General features: G+C 47.9%; 1 protein-coding gene across 2 annotated transcripts in view; it reads right to left on the bottom strand.

The window, feature by feature from the left end:
• The window catches only part of DLEC1 (DLEC1 cilia and flagella associated protein), a 90430-nt gene that overhangs the window by 8184 nt on the left and 66118 nt on the right, over positions 1 to 16128 (bottom strand). The window contains exons 20-25 of one of the 2 annotated variants that reach the window (XM_030328403.1): positions 3828 to 3981; positions 3325 to 3435; positions 2338 to 2468; positions 1661 to 1852; positions 669 to 739; positions 81 to 232 (exon numbers count right to left, since the gene is read on the bottom strand). In XM_030328403.1, coding sequence (XP_030184263.1) covers positions 81 to 232; positions 669 to 739; positions 1661 to 1852; positions 2338 to 2468; positions 3325 to 3435; positions 3828 to 3981 — 811 coding nt within the window. The remainder of the gene's footprint in view (positions 1 to 80; positions 233 to 668; positions 740 to 1660; positions 1853 to 2337; positions 2469 to 3324; positions 3436 to 3827; positions 3982 to 16128) is intronic. The other variant, XM_030328404.1, reaches the window with a different exon arrangement.

Below are 16128 nucleotides of genomic sequence, written 5' to 3'. Positions count from 1 at the left end.
AGATTTGAGAGGCTGAGGGCCAGGGGTTGAAGGAGACAGCGCTCGGGAGGTGAGGCCAGGCCCAGGCCATCTGTCCTTACCGTGCAGATGAGGTCGTCCCAGTACTCGCCCCACATGTTTGCATAGCCCGTGATGTCGATGCGCAGCTGCTGGTGGGCCCCCAGCATGCCCTGGGAAATGTGGGGAAAGAAGGCAGCTCCTTTCCCATGAGACAACAGGCTTTCCATAAAATCTGGGCGAGAACCAGGAATGGGGATTCAGGACTCCAGGGTAGGAATGAGGTCCAAACCCTCAGGAGTTAGCGAAACACTGTACCAGAGAAGCCGCTCCACAGGCTCTCCTTGGTCTGGCTAAGCAGACCCTCCTGGGAGCCCAGAATCCAGCAGACGGCCTTCTTTACCTCTTGGGGGTCAGGCCCCAGTGGGAAACCTCCCTTCGGAGCCGCCACCCGTCCCAGTCAAAACCAGGCCCTGTGCACAGGCCATCTGCCCTAGCCAGAAGATGGCCTCATTCGAAAGGGGGGCACAGAGGGCTATGGCCATCTCAGAGGTCTTGCTAGAAAAGGCACTGGAATGGGGTCTGTGGCCAGGGTCCCCTCCCTGTGGCAGGCAGCCCACCCCTGAGAAGGCCCCAGGAAATGCTGCTCTGGCCCGCCCCGGGGTTCTTACTCAGCTGCTCTCGCTTGGCCAAGCGTTCTCGAATCCGCGACGTCTTCAGCAGGGCAGGGGGCACGTCAGGGCTTTTACCAGACGGGACACAGAAACAGCATCAGGCCATCAGGCCTGTTCCCCAGAGCCGGGCCACCTCTCTGGGCGACGAGCATCCCACCAGGGGCACAGGGGGAGGAAGGCGGCTCTGCCCGCTCCTCGCAGGGGAGAAGTCAGGTCTGTTCACCTCCCTCTCCGGTCTCGGGGCCTGCCACATCCCTGTCGCCCAAAGCACCCCAGCTACCGGCCACCTTCCAGCCCAGGCATTGCCTTCTAAGAAACTCAGGAGGGACCTGTTATCCCTAGGCTCTGTGCCCTGGTGATCCTGGATACAGACCCAGCCCAGGGCCCTCCTCTCTTGCCCAGCCTTCTGCAAAAGGCCCTCTTTCCAGTCTTTCCTGCCGACATCGGTCCAGCATCGAGTGTGCAGTAACTTTCCTGGAGTGGGTGAGTTAATGGCCCATAAACCCCTAGTGGCTCCCACCACCCACGGCAGGGGTTTTTATGTTGGGCTCCCCTGACTTAGGAGGTTAAGCGGTGAGGGGTTCGCTGGGGGGGTGCAGGACCTGCCAATTTCTGGGCGCCACCACTCCCCCCGGGGGCTGATTTCCAGTTACAGCTTTGCAGAAGGCCTCACTGCCACGTCTCTGCCCTCACAGCTCCCTCCGCTGCCAGTGAACTTCTCCCTTATGCACTGGCCTGCATGCTGCCTGACCTACCGGAAGCCCTCTACCTCGCCACAGCCCCCGGCCTCTCCCGGAGGCCCCCCCAGAGTCCGGGAAGTGGGCCGGTGGGAACCCCTCCTCCACGTGTCTCCGTGTCTAAACACAGGGAGAGACGCACCTTCTCTCTCCTCATACCAGCCGGCCTCTGGCCACTTAGGCCACACGTGTGCCCAACGGGGCCAACCCACCCGGCCACATCCTCCCTGGGACGTGAATCCCCACACTTACAGGCTGGGTTTCTGATTCGGGCCGTTTGGGGGGCCCCCGAAGTACTCAAACTTGAGGGTGAAGGGCGTCTGTATCGGGGAGCGGTTGGTCAGGATGAGCTGGCGGTTCACGCGGGTCCTCAGAGGCACCGCGGAGCCAAAGTCGAGGCGGAGCTCCTGCGGGTGGTCCGGCCACAGCTCTGTGCTGGGAACGCTGCCCCGTGCCCAGGGGCACCAAGTTACACGCCACCCTTGGCCCTGCCCAGTGAGCCTGCTTGGGTGGGAGCGCGAGAGCCACCTACGCGCTAGGCTTCATCCTTGGGCTGCCTCCCCGGTGAGCTGCCACCCCAAGACACGTGCCAACAGGGGCCTCGGCTCCATAAACTCTCCCTGTCCCGGGGCGACGGGCCCGTCTCCCAGTTGCTGGGCCTCGTAGCTGCCGACAGCCCCGTCCCCTGCGTCTCCTACCCGCCTGGATGTCACACCTCCAAGTGTGTGGGGAAAGACCGCACAGAGGGCAGGGTTTGGGTAGGGAGACCTGTTCCCACAGAGGTCGTGAGGGGCCTCAGTGACACCGTGGCCCTTTCCCCGCTGCAGGAATCAGCCGGGAGTAGGCCGGTGCCACCGTGGCACCACTGCTAGGCTAGTCCTTCGTACGGTCGCTCAGCCCTCGGGCCCCGGCCCCAGCCCTGGGCTCACCTGCCATCAGAGCCCTCCGCAGAGATGGCAATAGCCACTTGCAGTCCCTGGGGTTTCCCAGAAATGCCCAGGACCACTGGCTCCTTCATGCCCGACACGGTACAAGGGAGGGCCAGATGGCTCAGCTCGTCCTGTAAGAAAGCCCACCGGGGGGCACATCACTACAGGTAAGTCCCAGGGCGGCCTGAGACGGTCTTCCCTCGCACAGGTGGTTGTTGTGGGGCGCTCAGCACAAAGTCTTGACCTCTGTCCCGTCCCATGTCTCTGGAAGGGCTCCCCAGTCCCTCCCTCCGGTGAGCCACCGTCACCGGCCTAGCCCACCATCCCACACCCTGGGCCCTTCCTCAGGGCTCCTGGCTCAGTCTGCTCCAAATATCTGGCCATGCCCACGCGGACGGGGACCCCCTCAAAGTGGGCCTCCGGAGAAGCCACACGCTCATTCCGATGAAGCTGCTACGACAGAAATCAAGCCCAGCCCGCGTCGGGTCTGCTCTGTGCCTGAGCCCATCTGCCCGTCACCCTGGAGCTCAGATGCAGCTGAGGAAGAAAGTCTACTCTGTCCACGTTTGCCAGGGAGGAAATGAGACGGAGTCTCTTTCCCCACCAGAACTGCAAACAGCCGGCAGCCAGCCCCGATGGCCTTCCTGTGGGCCGAGCTGGGGAGCAGCCGTGCCCTTCCTGGGACAAGGTGGCCACCAGCGAGCCTCGGATCATCCGGGCAAATTGGAAAGCCGGGCCCACCCTCGGCTGCAGAGGAGGGGAGGGGTAAGCTGGAGCCAAAGGCCAGACGTGGCCAGTGGGTTTCAGCACAATCAGGCCTGCTCCGGGCTTCCTGACCTCGTATCCCTAGACGGCAGGCCTAATGGGGACGGGGACCCCAGCCTCATGGGAGGCAGGAGTGGGACTTGAGGCAGACCTCCCCGCCAGTACAGATACGGCTGCGGGGTGCCTTCCCAGTGCCTCGGGCCCCCTCACCACCGTACTCACCTGGGTGTGAGCAGTGAACTCCAGGCCGAGCTGGCGCTCCTCACTGGGACCCAGCGTGCCACGTCTCGGGGAGACCTTGGCCGTGCAGAAGTCTGCTTGGTGCCCCAGCAGCTGGCAGACAGGAGGACAGGCCTGTTGTCACCCGCGGGGTTCCCGGCACGGACCCAGGATCCACGCGGCGCTGGAGGCTGGCAGGCTGGGGGCCCGCAGCGGGACCAGGGGGGCTGCGTGCTCGTCGGTGGGAGTAATCCGCTGGTCCTTTCCCCTCCCCTTCCCGACCCTGGATGAACCTCACACCTGTCAGGAGTTGCTGGGCTGAACAAGCTGCCCCGGGAGACCTAGGGTGATGGTGACCAGAGGGCTGCTGCCTCTGATGGCAGCAACAGACTCTGGGCAACGGACAGGGCCACGGGGGAGAGGAGAGCCTCTCTTCCGGGGAGCACCTGGGGGGCAACGTCCCTCTCCGCACGGGCCTCTGGTGCTGACCGTGCAGGCTCACTCACCTTGCCCCAGTGGAAGCGGGTGGGCAGGAGTGTGCCATTGATGAGTCTAATGGTTGCCTTGGTGGGCACGCCCAGGTAGAGGTTGCTGACTTCCACGTGGCTGTTTTGCAGGTACACGTAGGGCTCCTGTATGTCGGCGTATACAGGAAGGTGGCTGGAACACAAGGAAGAAAGAAGAAACAAAACCATCTTTATTTTCAGATGATACAATGGTCTCTGTAGAAAATCCCAAGGAATCCAGATTAAAAAATTTTTTTTTAAGTTTCTTTATTTCTGAGAGAGAGAGAATGTGCATGAGTGGGGGAGGAGCAGAGAGAGGGAGACACAGAATCCAAAGCAGGGTCCAGGCTCTGAGCTGTCAGCACAGAGCCCGATGTGGGGCTCGAACTCACGAACTGCGAGATCATGACCTGAGCCGAAGTCGGACGCTCAACCGACTGAGCCATCCAGGCGCCCCAAGATTTAAAAAATTCCTTAAAAAACAACGAGAAAACAATCCCCTGCAATCGATGAGTCAGCCAAGTTACAGGGTACAAACTACAAAAACTAATCACACTTTTATATGCTAACAACGAACATGTAGATACAGAAATTAAAAATACAATACTACTGACAACTTCTCAGAAAAATTGAAATACTTAGAGGTAAATCTGATAAAACGTATACAGGATTTGTATGCTGAAAACTACAAAACCAGCTGAGAGAAATCGAAGATTTAATAAACAGAGAGACTCTATTCATGGATTCAAAGACTCAAACAGAGTAAAGATGTCAATTCTCTACAAATTGATCTATAGGTTTAACACAATTCTTATGAAACTCTCAGAAAAGATTTTTGTAAATATAGACAAGCTCATTATTATAAAATCTATATGGAAAGACAAAGGACACGGAATAACTAAAACAATTTTTAGAAGAATAAATAATAAAGAAAGAAATCACTGTGCTGGCTGTTAAGACTTACTATATGGCTACAGTAATCAAGGTAGTGAACTATTGCCAGACGCATATACACACAGACCAGTGGACTGATATAGAAAAATCTAGAAATACACTCACACAAATATGTCTGGCTGAGTTTTGTTTTTGCTTTTGCCTGAGGAATAGAGATAATATGTATTATGCTTTTACCCTTTTATTTTGCAATAACTGTAGATTCACATTGCAGCTAAAACAAAAATTACACAAGAATCCCGTATGCCCTTCACCCAATTTCCCCAATGGTAACCTCTTGCATAAATACAGTACAGAATGGCAACCAGGAGATCAATATTGATGCAGTCCATGATTTCGGCTCAGGTCACGATCTCAACAGTTTGTGAAATCGAGCCCCAGGGCCAACTTGGGATTTTCTCTCTCTCCCTTTCTCTCTCTGCCCCTCCCCAATGCACACACACACTCTCTCTTTAAATAAATGAACTTAAAAAACAAAACAAAACAAAACTATTCACCCATTGAAGAACTTCTGAGTTGTCCCAACTGATTTTTGACAAGAGGTGTAAAAACAATATAGTATGGGAAGAACAATCTTTCGACAAACGACATTGGGAGAATTAGATATCCACAGGCAAAAATAAAATAAAGCTCTACCTAAACCTCACCACTTATATAAAAATTAACCCAAAACATATCACAAGCCTAAATGTAAAACGTAAACCTATTAAACTTTTAGAAAACAACAGGAGTTGGGGCGCCTGGGTGGCGCAGTCGGTTAAGTGTCCGACTTCAGCCAGGTCACGATCTCGCGGTCCGTGGGTTCGAGCCCCGCGTCGGGCTCTGGGCTGATGGCTCAGAGCCTGGAGCCTGTTTCCGATTCTGTGTTTCCCTCTCTCTCTGCCCCTCCCCCGTTCATGCTCTGTCTCTCTCTGTCCCAAAAATAAATAAAAAACGTTGAAAAAAAAAACAACAGGAGAAAATCTTTAGGACCCACAATCACAATTCATAAAAGAAAAATTTGATAAACTGGACCTCACCAGAATTTTAAAAAATGTTTGCTCCGCAAAAGGCCTTTTTTCCTTCAAAAGACAAAATTGCAGACTGGGAGAAAATATTTGTAAACCAGGTATTGGACAAAAGACTTGTATCTCGAATAGGCAAAGAACTCTTAAAACTCAACAATAAAACAACCCAATTAGAAAATGACATAAAGGGGTGCGTGGGGAGCTCAGTCAGTTGTGTCTGACTCTTGATTTCAGCTCAGGTCATGGTCTCAGGGTCGTGGGATGGAGCCCTGTGGCTCTGCACTGAGTGTGGTGCCTGCTTGAAATTCTGTCTGTCCCTCTCCCTCTGCCCCTCTCCCCCACTCATGTGCACTAATATAAAATGAAATGAAATAAAACAAATGACATAAAAATTTCACCAAAGACCTTGGATAAGCAGATAGCAAATAAGTACATGTAATATGTTCAAAATCATTAGCCAGTTGGAAACCATAAATGAAAATGACTCCGAGTCGGGGCGCCTGGGTGGCGCAGTCGGTTAAGCGTCCGACTTCAGCCAGGTCACGATCTCGCGGTCCGGGAGTTCGAGCCCCGCGTCGGGCTCTGGGCTGATGGCTCAGAGCCTGGAGCCTGTTTCCGATTCTGTGTCTCCCTCTCTCTCTGCCCCTCGCCCGTTCATGCTCTGTCTCTCTCTGTCCCAAAAATAAATAAACGTTGAAAAAAATAAAAAGAAAAAAAAGAAAATCACTCCGAGAATGGGGTAATATCCCTATACACCTATCAGAATGACTCAAATAAAAAACAGTGATGACACCAAAAGCTGGGAAGGATATGGTGAAGCTAGATCACTCACATGTCGCTGTGACAACTAGAATGACAAAGCCACTCTGCAAAATTTTTTGGCAATTTCCCGCAAAGCTAAACACCCACTTACCATACACCTGGCAATGTTATTCTTGAACATTTATCCTAGAGAAATGCAAACACATGTCCATACAATGACCTGTACACAAATATTCACAGCAGCTTTATTCATAATAGCTCAAACCTGGAGACAGCCCCGGTGTCCTTTCAAGGGTGCTGTTTAAACCGCACGTCCACACCATGGAACTCTACTCCGCAGCAAAAAGGAATCGACTGTTCACACACACAACCTGGAGAGCTCTCAAGGGAATTATGCTGAGTGGCGGGGGGAAAAAGTCCACGTCAAAGGTTACATAGGGTATGATTCAACATTCTTGAAAGACACGAATTGCAGATACGGAGTACAGAATTGGTTTCATAATTCCAAAACCTCTAACAGACTGAGTCTGGTTCTGATGTTTGCTTTGTCTCTTCAGACTGTGGGTTTTTGGGGGCTTTTTTCTTGCCTCTTTTCATGCCTTGTAATTTTTTGCTGGAAGCTGGACATTATGTATTGAGAAATTGGAATTGATGTAAATAGAGCTTTAACACAAAGCTTTATGTTCATCCGTCTAAGAGCTGGGCCACGTTTACTATTCGCTGTAGCTGTGGGTGGCAGAGGCTTCAGTTCCCTCCAGTGTCCTTGTTTTTTCTCTCCCCTGTTGTCTTTGGGTTTACCTACAAACTCTTTTTTTTTTTTAAACTCTTTTTAAAAAATGGTTATTTATTTATTTTTGAGAGAGAGAGAGAGAGAGAGAGCGAGCAAGTGCACCAGCGGGGGAGGGGCAGACAGAGAGGGAGACATAGAATCCAAAGCAGGCTCCGGGCTCTGAGCTGTCTGCATAGAGCCCGATGCGGGGCTGAAACTCACGAGCCGTGAGATCATGACCTGAGCCGAAGTTGGACGCTCAACCGACTGAGCCCCCCAGGCGCCCCAATCTTCTGTTATTATACCGAGGCCTGTTGATGCCGTGGGAAGGTGTAGGGGAAAAGGAAGTGCTCTATCATCCAATGATTGGTCTCTGTCTTGTACTAGTGAGGCTGTGTCCCTGGACTTGACCTTCACAAGTCCTTCTGTTTTTTTCCCCCTTAGGTGAGATACGAAGACCAGAGAGGGCTGGGGTGGGTAATTTCCCTTCCCCCACGTCAGATGAAGCTCCTGTGAAGTCTCTCCCTCGCTGGGCAGGACTCGTGGAGAACACTCTGGACTTATTTCAAAGCGGTTCTCTGCCCCCCGCACCAGGCCTATCTCAGAAGCGTTATTTTCCCCTCCCCCTGACCAAACTGGAGAATTTCTCTCCGATGTTCCCCACAAGAACCTGGTGAGTCTCCAGAGTTTTTACCTCTCACGTTACACCACACAACCTCCAGGAATGTTCCTACCCTGACTGGCTCCAGCAGCTTTTGCTTCAGCAAAGTGACCTGCATTCACCCATCTCTTTGGTTCTTGGGGTGGCTGCTCCATGGCCTCAATTCTCTAATGAATCTGAGAAAAGTTACTGTTTCAGGGGCTCAGTCGGTTGAGCGTCCGACATCGGCTCAGATTGTGATCTTGCGGCTTGTGGGTTCGAGCCCCGCGTCAGGCTCTGTGCTGACAGCTCAGAGCCTGGAGCCTGCTTCCGATTCCGTGTCTCCCTCTGTCTCTGCCCCACTCCGTGTCTGTCTTTCTCTCTCTCTCTCTCAAAAATATATAAACATTGGGGCACCTGGGTGGCTCAGTTGGTTGGGCGGCCAACTTCGGCTCAAGTCATGATCTCACTGCTCATGGGTTCGAGCCCCGTGTCGGGCTCTGTGCTGACAGCTCAGAGCCTGGAGCCTGCTTCCGATTCTGTGTCTCCCTCTCCCTCTCTGCTCCTCCCCTACTTACACACACTCTCTCTCTAATATAAAAAATAAAACATAAAAAAATTAAAAATATGTATATATGTAAAGATTTAAAAAAATTAGAAAAGTTACTGTTTCCATTCGTTCAGCTTTTTTCTTGTTACGAAAGCAGGAATGATGACTCCTGAGCTCTTTACACGTCTGGACGTCTGGAGGTATTATGTAGATGTGACCGATGTTCATCATCAGTTGAGTTTAAGTAAAGGAAATTTTCCTAGATGATTTGGACGGGCCTGATTCAATCAGTTGAAAGGCCTCAAAGCAGAACTGAGGTTACTCGGAAAAAGAAGAAATTTAATGTGTGCACAGCATCTTCAGTTGGTGCCAGAGAGTTCTAGTCTGCCCTTCCTGACGGCCTGTCCTATTGATTTGGGGAGCGCGAAGCCAGCCCACATAGTCGTGTAAGCCAATTCCTTGTAATAAATACAACTACTCATTCTGTTTCTCTGGTGGAACCCTAACTGGTACAAATACATCAAGGTGAAATACATATGTAAATGACAATATAAATATATTTTTGCCTGTAACTGTTTTATTCTATCTGGTGTATTTTTATCTTTTTTTAAACGTTTGTTTATTTTTGAGAGAGAGAGAGAGAGACAGAGCGTGAGCAGGGGAGAGGCAGAGAAAAAGGGAGACACAGAATCCAAAGCAGGCTCCGGGCTCTGAGCTGTCACACAGATTATGCCCTGAGCCAAAGTCAGACGCTTAACTGACTGAGCTACCCAGGCGCCCCCCATTCTATCTGATTTAAAAGACAACCTCCTAAGCCAATAACTATAAAACTGTGTTGATGGATCTATATTGTATAAAGATATAAGGAAGGAGATGGAACAGAGCTATATTGCAGCAAAGCTGATAACTATTGAAATAAATTGGTACTAATCCAAATTAGATTGTTTTAAAATTAAGATATTACCTAAAATACCCAGGGCAGCCAATTAATAAAATGCTTTTTTTTTTAAGTTTATTTATTTATTTTGAGAGAGAGAGAGACAGTGCTAGCATGCATAAGCAGGAAAGGGACAGAGAGAGGGAGAGAGAGAATCTCAAGCAGGCTCCGTACTATCAGCACAGAGCCCGATGTGGGAATCGAACTCACAAACCATGAAACCATGACCTGAGCCGAAATCCGGAGTCAGATGCTTAACCGACTGAGCAACCCAGTAAAGAAAATACTTTTTAAAAAAGGTACAAGAAACACAGGAATTAAAATACAGTACTAGAAAACATGTATCTAACACAGAAAAAGGTAGTAATGAAGAAACGCAAGTGAAAAAAAGAAGGCCTACAGGAAACAAATAGCAAAATAGGAGATATAAGTCCTAATCGGTAATTAAATTAAATGTAAATGGATTAAACAGTCCAATCAGAAGGTAGAAATTGGCAAAATGGAGGTGAAAAGAATGTTCCCGCTATATACTGTCTACAAGAAACATCTCAGATTCGAAGACACAAATAGGTTGAAAGTAAAAGGATGAGAACAGTGTATCATGCAAACAGTATTCCAAAGACGGCTGTAACAACTAACTCATGTGAGATGAAGTAAACTTTAAGATAAAAAGGGGGGCGCCTGGGTGGCTCAGTGGGTTAAGCGTCCGACTTTGGCTCAGGTCATGATCTCACGGTTCGTGGGTTTGAGCCTTACATCGGGCTCTGTGCTGACAGCTTGGAGCCTGAAGCCTGCTTTGGATTCTGCGTCCCCTTCTCTCTCTGCTCCTCCCCTGCTCACTCTCTTTCTCTCTCTCTCAAAAATAAATAAACAGTAAAAAAAATTTATAAGATAAAAATTGTTACTAGAGACAAAGATATTTTATAATTATAAAAAGGTCAATCCATCAAAAAGACATTAGTGTTACAAACACACATGTATCTAACAACAGAGCCCCAAAATACACGAAGCAAAAAATGACAAAGTTGAAGAGAGAGCCTGACAATTAAACAACAATAGCTGGAGATTTCAAAACCGCATTTAAGTAATAGAACTAAGCAGAAGATAAACATGGGAACAGAAAACTTAACACTATAAGCCAACCAGACCTAATAGCCATATATACAACACTACTCAACAGAATACACATTTTTCTAAAGTGCACACGGAACATTCTACAGACTAGACCATAAGGTAGCTCAAAATAAAAGCTTCAATGAATTTAACAGTACTGGACGGGGTGCCTGGGTGGCTCAGTCGGTTGGGCATCCGACTTCGGTTCAGGTCATGATCTCACGGTTCGTGAGTTCGAACCCCGCGTCGGGCTCTGTGCTGACAGCTTGGAGCCTGGAGCCTGCTTCAGATTCTGTGTCCTCCTCTCTCTCCACCCCACCCCTGCTTGTGCTCTGTCTCTCTCTGTCTTTCAAAAATGAATAAACATTTAAAAAAATTTAAATTTAAAAGTACTGGAGTCAAAGTGTTTTCTCCAAAAACAAGAGAATCAAATGAAAAATCAACAATAGAAAGAAATCTGAGAAACAAAAATTTGTGTAAATTAAACAACACATTCCTAAATAAGTAATGGATCAAGTAAAAATCAAAAGAGAAATTAGAAAATACTTTGTATCAATGAAAATGAGAACATACCCTATCAAAGTTTATGTGATGTAGCTAAAGCTGTGCTTAGAGAGAAATTTATATCTGTAAATGCCAATATTAAAAAAATAAATAAAAGATCTCAAATCAAAAACCCAAGCTTTTACCTTAAGGAACTAGAAACTAGATAAAAGGACAACAAACTAAACACAAAGCAAGCATAAGGAGAGAAATAAAGATTAGAAAGCAGATATGTTAAACAGAAAATAGAAAAAGAGAGGAAATCAACTAAACCAAAAGCTGGTTCTTTGAAAACATCAACATTAACAAAGCTCTAGCTAGACTGACCAAGAGAAAAAGAGAGAAGACTCGAATGACAGAAATTGGGAATGAAAAAGAGGACAGTACTACTGACGATGCATAAATAAAAAAGGATTACAGGGAAACACAATTAACAACTGTATGTGAACAAATTATGTAATTTAGATGAAATGGACAAATTCCTAGAACAACACAAACTGGAGTCAAGAAGAAATACAAAACTTGAACAAACCCATCACAAAAGATTAAGTAATTTTTAAAGTTCTCACAGAGAAAAGCCCACCTCCACACGTCTTCACTGGTTAATTCTACCAAACATTTAAAAAATTCACACCAATCTGTCACAAACTCTTCAATAACATAGAAGAGGAGTGAACACTTCCAAACTCACTTCTAAGATGTATTACTCTAGTAGCAAAACCAGAAAAAGACATCACAAAAAAAACTACAGACCAATATCTCTTATGGCTACAGATACAAATATCCTCAAGAAAATATCAGCAACCCATATCCAATAACGGTTCAAAAGAATCATACACTGCGACCAAACGGGATTTTTACAAGAATGCAAGGATGGTTTTAACATCCAAAGGTCAACATAAAACACCCTGTTAACACACACAATGAAAGGACAAAAAAATGACATGATCATTCCAACAGATACAGAAAAAACATTCAATGAAACTAACATTCTTTCATGATAAAAAAACAATCAGCAAACTAGGAACAGAAAGGAACTCCCTTAACCCGATAAAAGACATCTACAAAAAGCCAGTAGCTAACATCATACTTCATGGTGAAAGACTGAACGCTTTCTTTTTAAGATAGGTAACAAGACAAGGATGTCTACTTTTGCCACTTTTATTCAATATTGTACTGGTGTATTAGGTGCATTGGGCAGGAAAAAGAAATAAAAAGCATCCAGATTGGACAAGAAGAAGTATAATTATCTCTATATATTGATGGCACACTGTCTTCTATTTAGAGAACTATTAGAAGTAATAATGAATTCAGCAAGGTTGTAGGGTACAAGATCAGTATGCAAAAATATTTGTATTTCTGTATACTAGCAATGAATATTCATAAAATGAAATTAGGAAAGCCAGTTCATTTCCAAAAGCATCAGAAAAGATACCTAGGAATAACTTTAACAGAAGAAGTACAAGATTTATACAAATGACAAACATTACCAAAATGATAAACATTACCAAATGTTTGGTAATGACAAACTTACCAAATGTAATGACAAACATCACCAAAAGAAATGCCAGAAGGACCTAGATAAATGAAAAGACATTTCACGTTCACAGATAGGAAGACTTAATATGGTTAAGGTGAATATACTCTCCAAAGCGATCTACAGATCCCATACAGTCCCTATTAAAATCCCAGCTGGCTATTTGCAATCATTGATAAACTGACCCTAGAACTCATATGGAAATGCTAAGGACCCAGAATAGCCAAAGTGACCTTGACACAGAAAAACAATGTTGGAGAATTCATACTTCCTGATTCCAAAACTTACTACAAAGTCACAATAATTAAGCAACTGTGGTGCTGGAACAAGAATAATTCTATAGATCAACAGAACAGAATAGACAGCCCATAAATAAACTTTCACGTGTACAGTTGATTTATTTTGATAAGGGTGCCAAGACAAGCCGATGGGTAAATAACAGTGTTCTTAATAAACGGTGCTGAAACAAGTGATTATCTAAGAACTAAGACGGATCCCTTTCTCACACCATACACAAAAATTAACTCAAAACGGATCAGAAATCTAACCCCATGAGCTAAAACTACAAAGCTCTTGGAAGAAGGCTGCTGTGCACATTAGATGAGGCAATGGTTATTTTTAGATGGAACCTCAAAAGCACAAGCCACAAAAAAGAAAAATAAAATGGACTTCATCAAGATTAAAAAATTTTATGCTTTGCAGTAAACCATCAAGAAAGTGAAGACAATCCTCAGAATGGGAGAAGATATTTGAAAATCATATACCTAGTAAGAGACTTGTATCTAGAAGATATAAAGAATGCTTACAACTCCATGGTAAAAAGACAACCCTATTTTTCAAAGTGGGCAAAGATCTCAATCGACAGGTCTCCAAAGAAGACCTACAAATGGCCAATAAGCACACGAAAGATGCAAAACATCATCTGCCACCATGAAAAATATAAACCAAACCCTCAATGAAATATCGCTTCGCACACACCAGGATGACTACCATTAAGAGAGATCCTGAGGATGTGGATAAATAGGACAGCAGGGTAGAGAAGGAGGATGGAGAGTGGGTCAGGATGAGCCACCGTTACACCTGTATCATTATATTTTATCAAGCACCATAAAAAATAAAGAAGGGGGGCGCCAGGGGGGCTCAGTCAGTTAAGCATCTGGCTCTTGATTTTGGCTCAGGTCCTGATGTCACTGTTCATGAGTTGGAGCCCCGTGTTGGGTTCTGCACTGGCACTTTGGAGCCTTCTTGAGATTCTCCCTCTCTCTCTCTCTCTTTCTCTCTTCCCCTTCCCTGCTTATAATCTCTCTCTCGAACAAATCCCGGAGGCAAAGGCCCTGCAGAGCTTCCCTAACAGAACGAGGGGCCTCATGGGGCAGGAGTGGGCCGCGGGGAAAGGGCAGAGGAGTTAACCAAAGGCTGCCCCGAGATGAACGTGGCCAGTTCAGGGCGCCGACACCTGAGCTCCCGCACACCACCCGGCGACACGGCAACGCCCGGAGGGCCAAGCGGTGACTCCCCTGCTCCGTGAAGAAAGTGGACGTGGGCTCAAAGACACAGATCCTGCAGTACCGCTGGGCATTCGACTGCCACCGTGGGAAAACACCCTCCAGATCCAAGTCCCTCGTTCCTATTTACAAATGAAGGCGTGCGGCGATCTGCCGAGCTGGCCCTGGCCCGTGGGCTTCCTGGCCCGTTGGTCTTGGCTGCTTTCCCCATAGGTCCTTCCTCCTGGATTCGGGTAGCTGGGGGCTGAAGGTGCTCCCGTCCCCTCGGCTCCCTGGAAGAGGGGTGCTCTCCGCACCCACACCGCTTCCTCGGGAACTGCCACCACCGGCTCCTCGTGCAAATCTGCTTCTCCTCCCGCTCAAAACCGGGAATGGGCAGCCAAGGATTACGTGATGTACAAGGAAACCCGAACAGTGAAGACGGGACCCCAACCAAAATGTGAGGAAATAAAAACTCGTTTCCTGGGGGGGGGGGGGGGGATCTGAGATGCGGTTGCATCCCTAAGACTATAACAGATTACTCTACAAAAGGAACAACCCAAGAACAAAAAGCTTGACATTTAAAAATCCGACGGCCAAAAGAAGGGCATCCGCCAAAGGCCAAATTAGTGGCGTGCAAGGCCCAGGTCATGTCCCTGAACAAGGAGCACAAACGCTGCGCGACGGCGGATAGGAGGGAAATGGTTCGACTGGTCCCCGCCGTACAGCCCCTGCGGTCTTCGTCGTCTGGCCGACTTTCCCAGCAGCTTCTTCGGGAGGCAGCCCCTCCCCCCTCCGGCAGGCATGGGGCATGGGGGGGGGGGAAGGGGAGGCACGTGACCCAGAGAGGACCAATCCGAGTCTACCTCCGGAGCGCGGGTGCCGGCTCGGCTCTACCCGGAGCGCGGGTGCTCGGCTCGGCTCCCCCCTCCCCGGGGCCGATCGATCGGCGAGAGCAAGGCCAACCCAGAGGGCCGCGGATCTGAAGGCAGGGGTGAGGGGAGGGGGGCGAGAGACTGAGAGAGAAGCAGGAAGGGCAGACCGAGGAAAAGGCTGGAGCCCGTGGACGCAGCAGGGCAGGAGGGAGCCAACAGTTTCCCAAGCCGGTTACATCGGTGTTTCCACCGCCTGCCAGTGTAAACGTTCTGATTCACACGTCCTTTAAGAACGACAGAGATAGGAAAGGAAGCAGGGAGACGTAAATAAAGGCATTCTCCCAGAGGAGAAAGACTTGTCCTTAGTATTTAAGGCCCACGAGATGCCACACAGGACCAGTGAGGAACACTGCCACTGAAACCCGGGCTAGTAATCGTGTAAAAACACATTCAAACGAGACACGGGTGGTACTTCCCCCCACGCCCCCCATCAGACGGTCACAGTATAAAATCTCAGATAATATCTGCCACTGTGAGAGGGCAGGGTAGTGGGCAGTCTCGTACACAGTAGGCGCAAAAACAAAACCAAACAAAACCCCAACGATTTAAAACGAGCACGTGTTTCCATAACGAAGTACTAAATACATGCAGAAATGACTATTACACACATCTACAGTTTAAATATATATGCAGTTTAAAGAATAATAAAAAAGAACACCTGTACATCCCCCTCAACCAGCTTAAAAAGCAAAATATCGCCAGCCAGCTTAAGAAAATGAATATTATGCTTCAAAATCATTTGGGAAGGGATGGGGACAAGTGGAGGAAGGATACGAATGAAACGATATTAGTGGTGATTTGATCGTTACTGAAGGTGATGGGTACATGGGGGCTCATAATATGGTTCTATTTTTATATATGTAAGGAAGTTTCCACAAGAAAAAGGCAGGCAGGAAGGAAGAAGGGAGGGAGGAAGAAAGAAAGGCAATAGCACCAACGACCTCTGAAATCTCTAGCGTGTGCTTCCCAGAATACAGCGGTAGTTGCTCATTTAAATATGTCATGATTTTTGGTGTCCATTCTCCTGTTGACACACGTTCATGGCTTCCAGGTTTTCGCTACTGTGAACA

This window comes from Lynx canadensis, chromosome C2, assembly GCF_007474595.2.
Source record: "Lynx canadensis isolate LIC74 chromosome C2, mLynCan4.pri.v2, whole genome shotgun sequence".
Classification (NCBI taxonomy): Eukaryota; Metazoa; Chordata; class Mammalia; order Carnivora; family Felidae; genus Lynx; species Lynx canadensis.
Note: the sequence above shows the minus strand (reverse complement) of the source record. Positions and strands in the feature narration are given on the sequence as shown.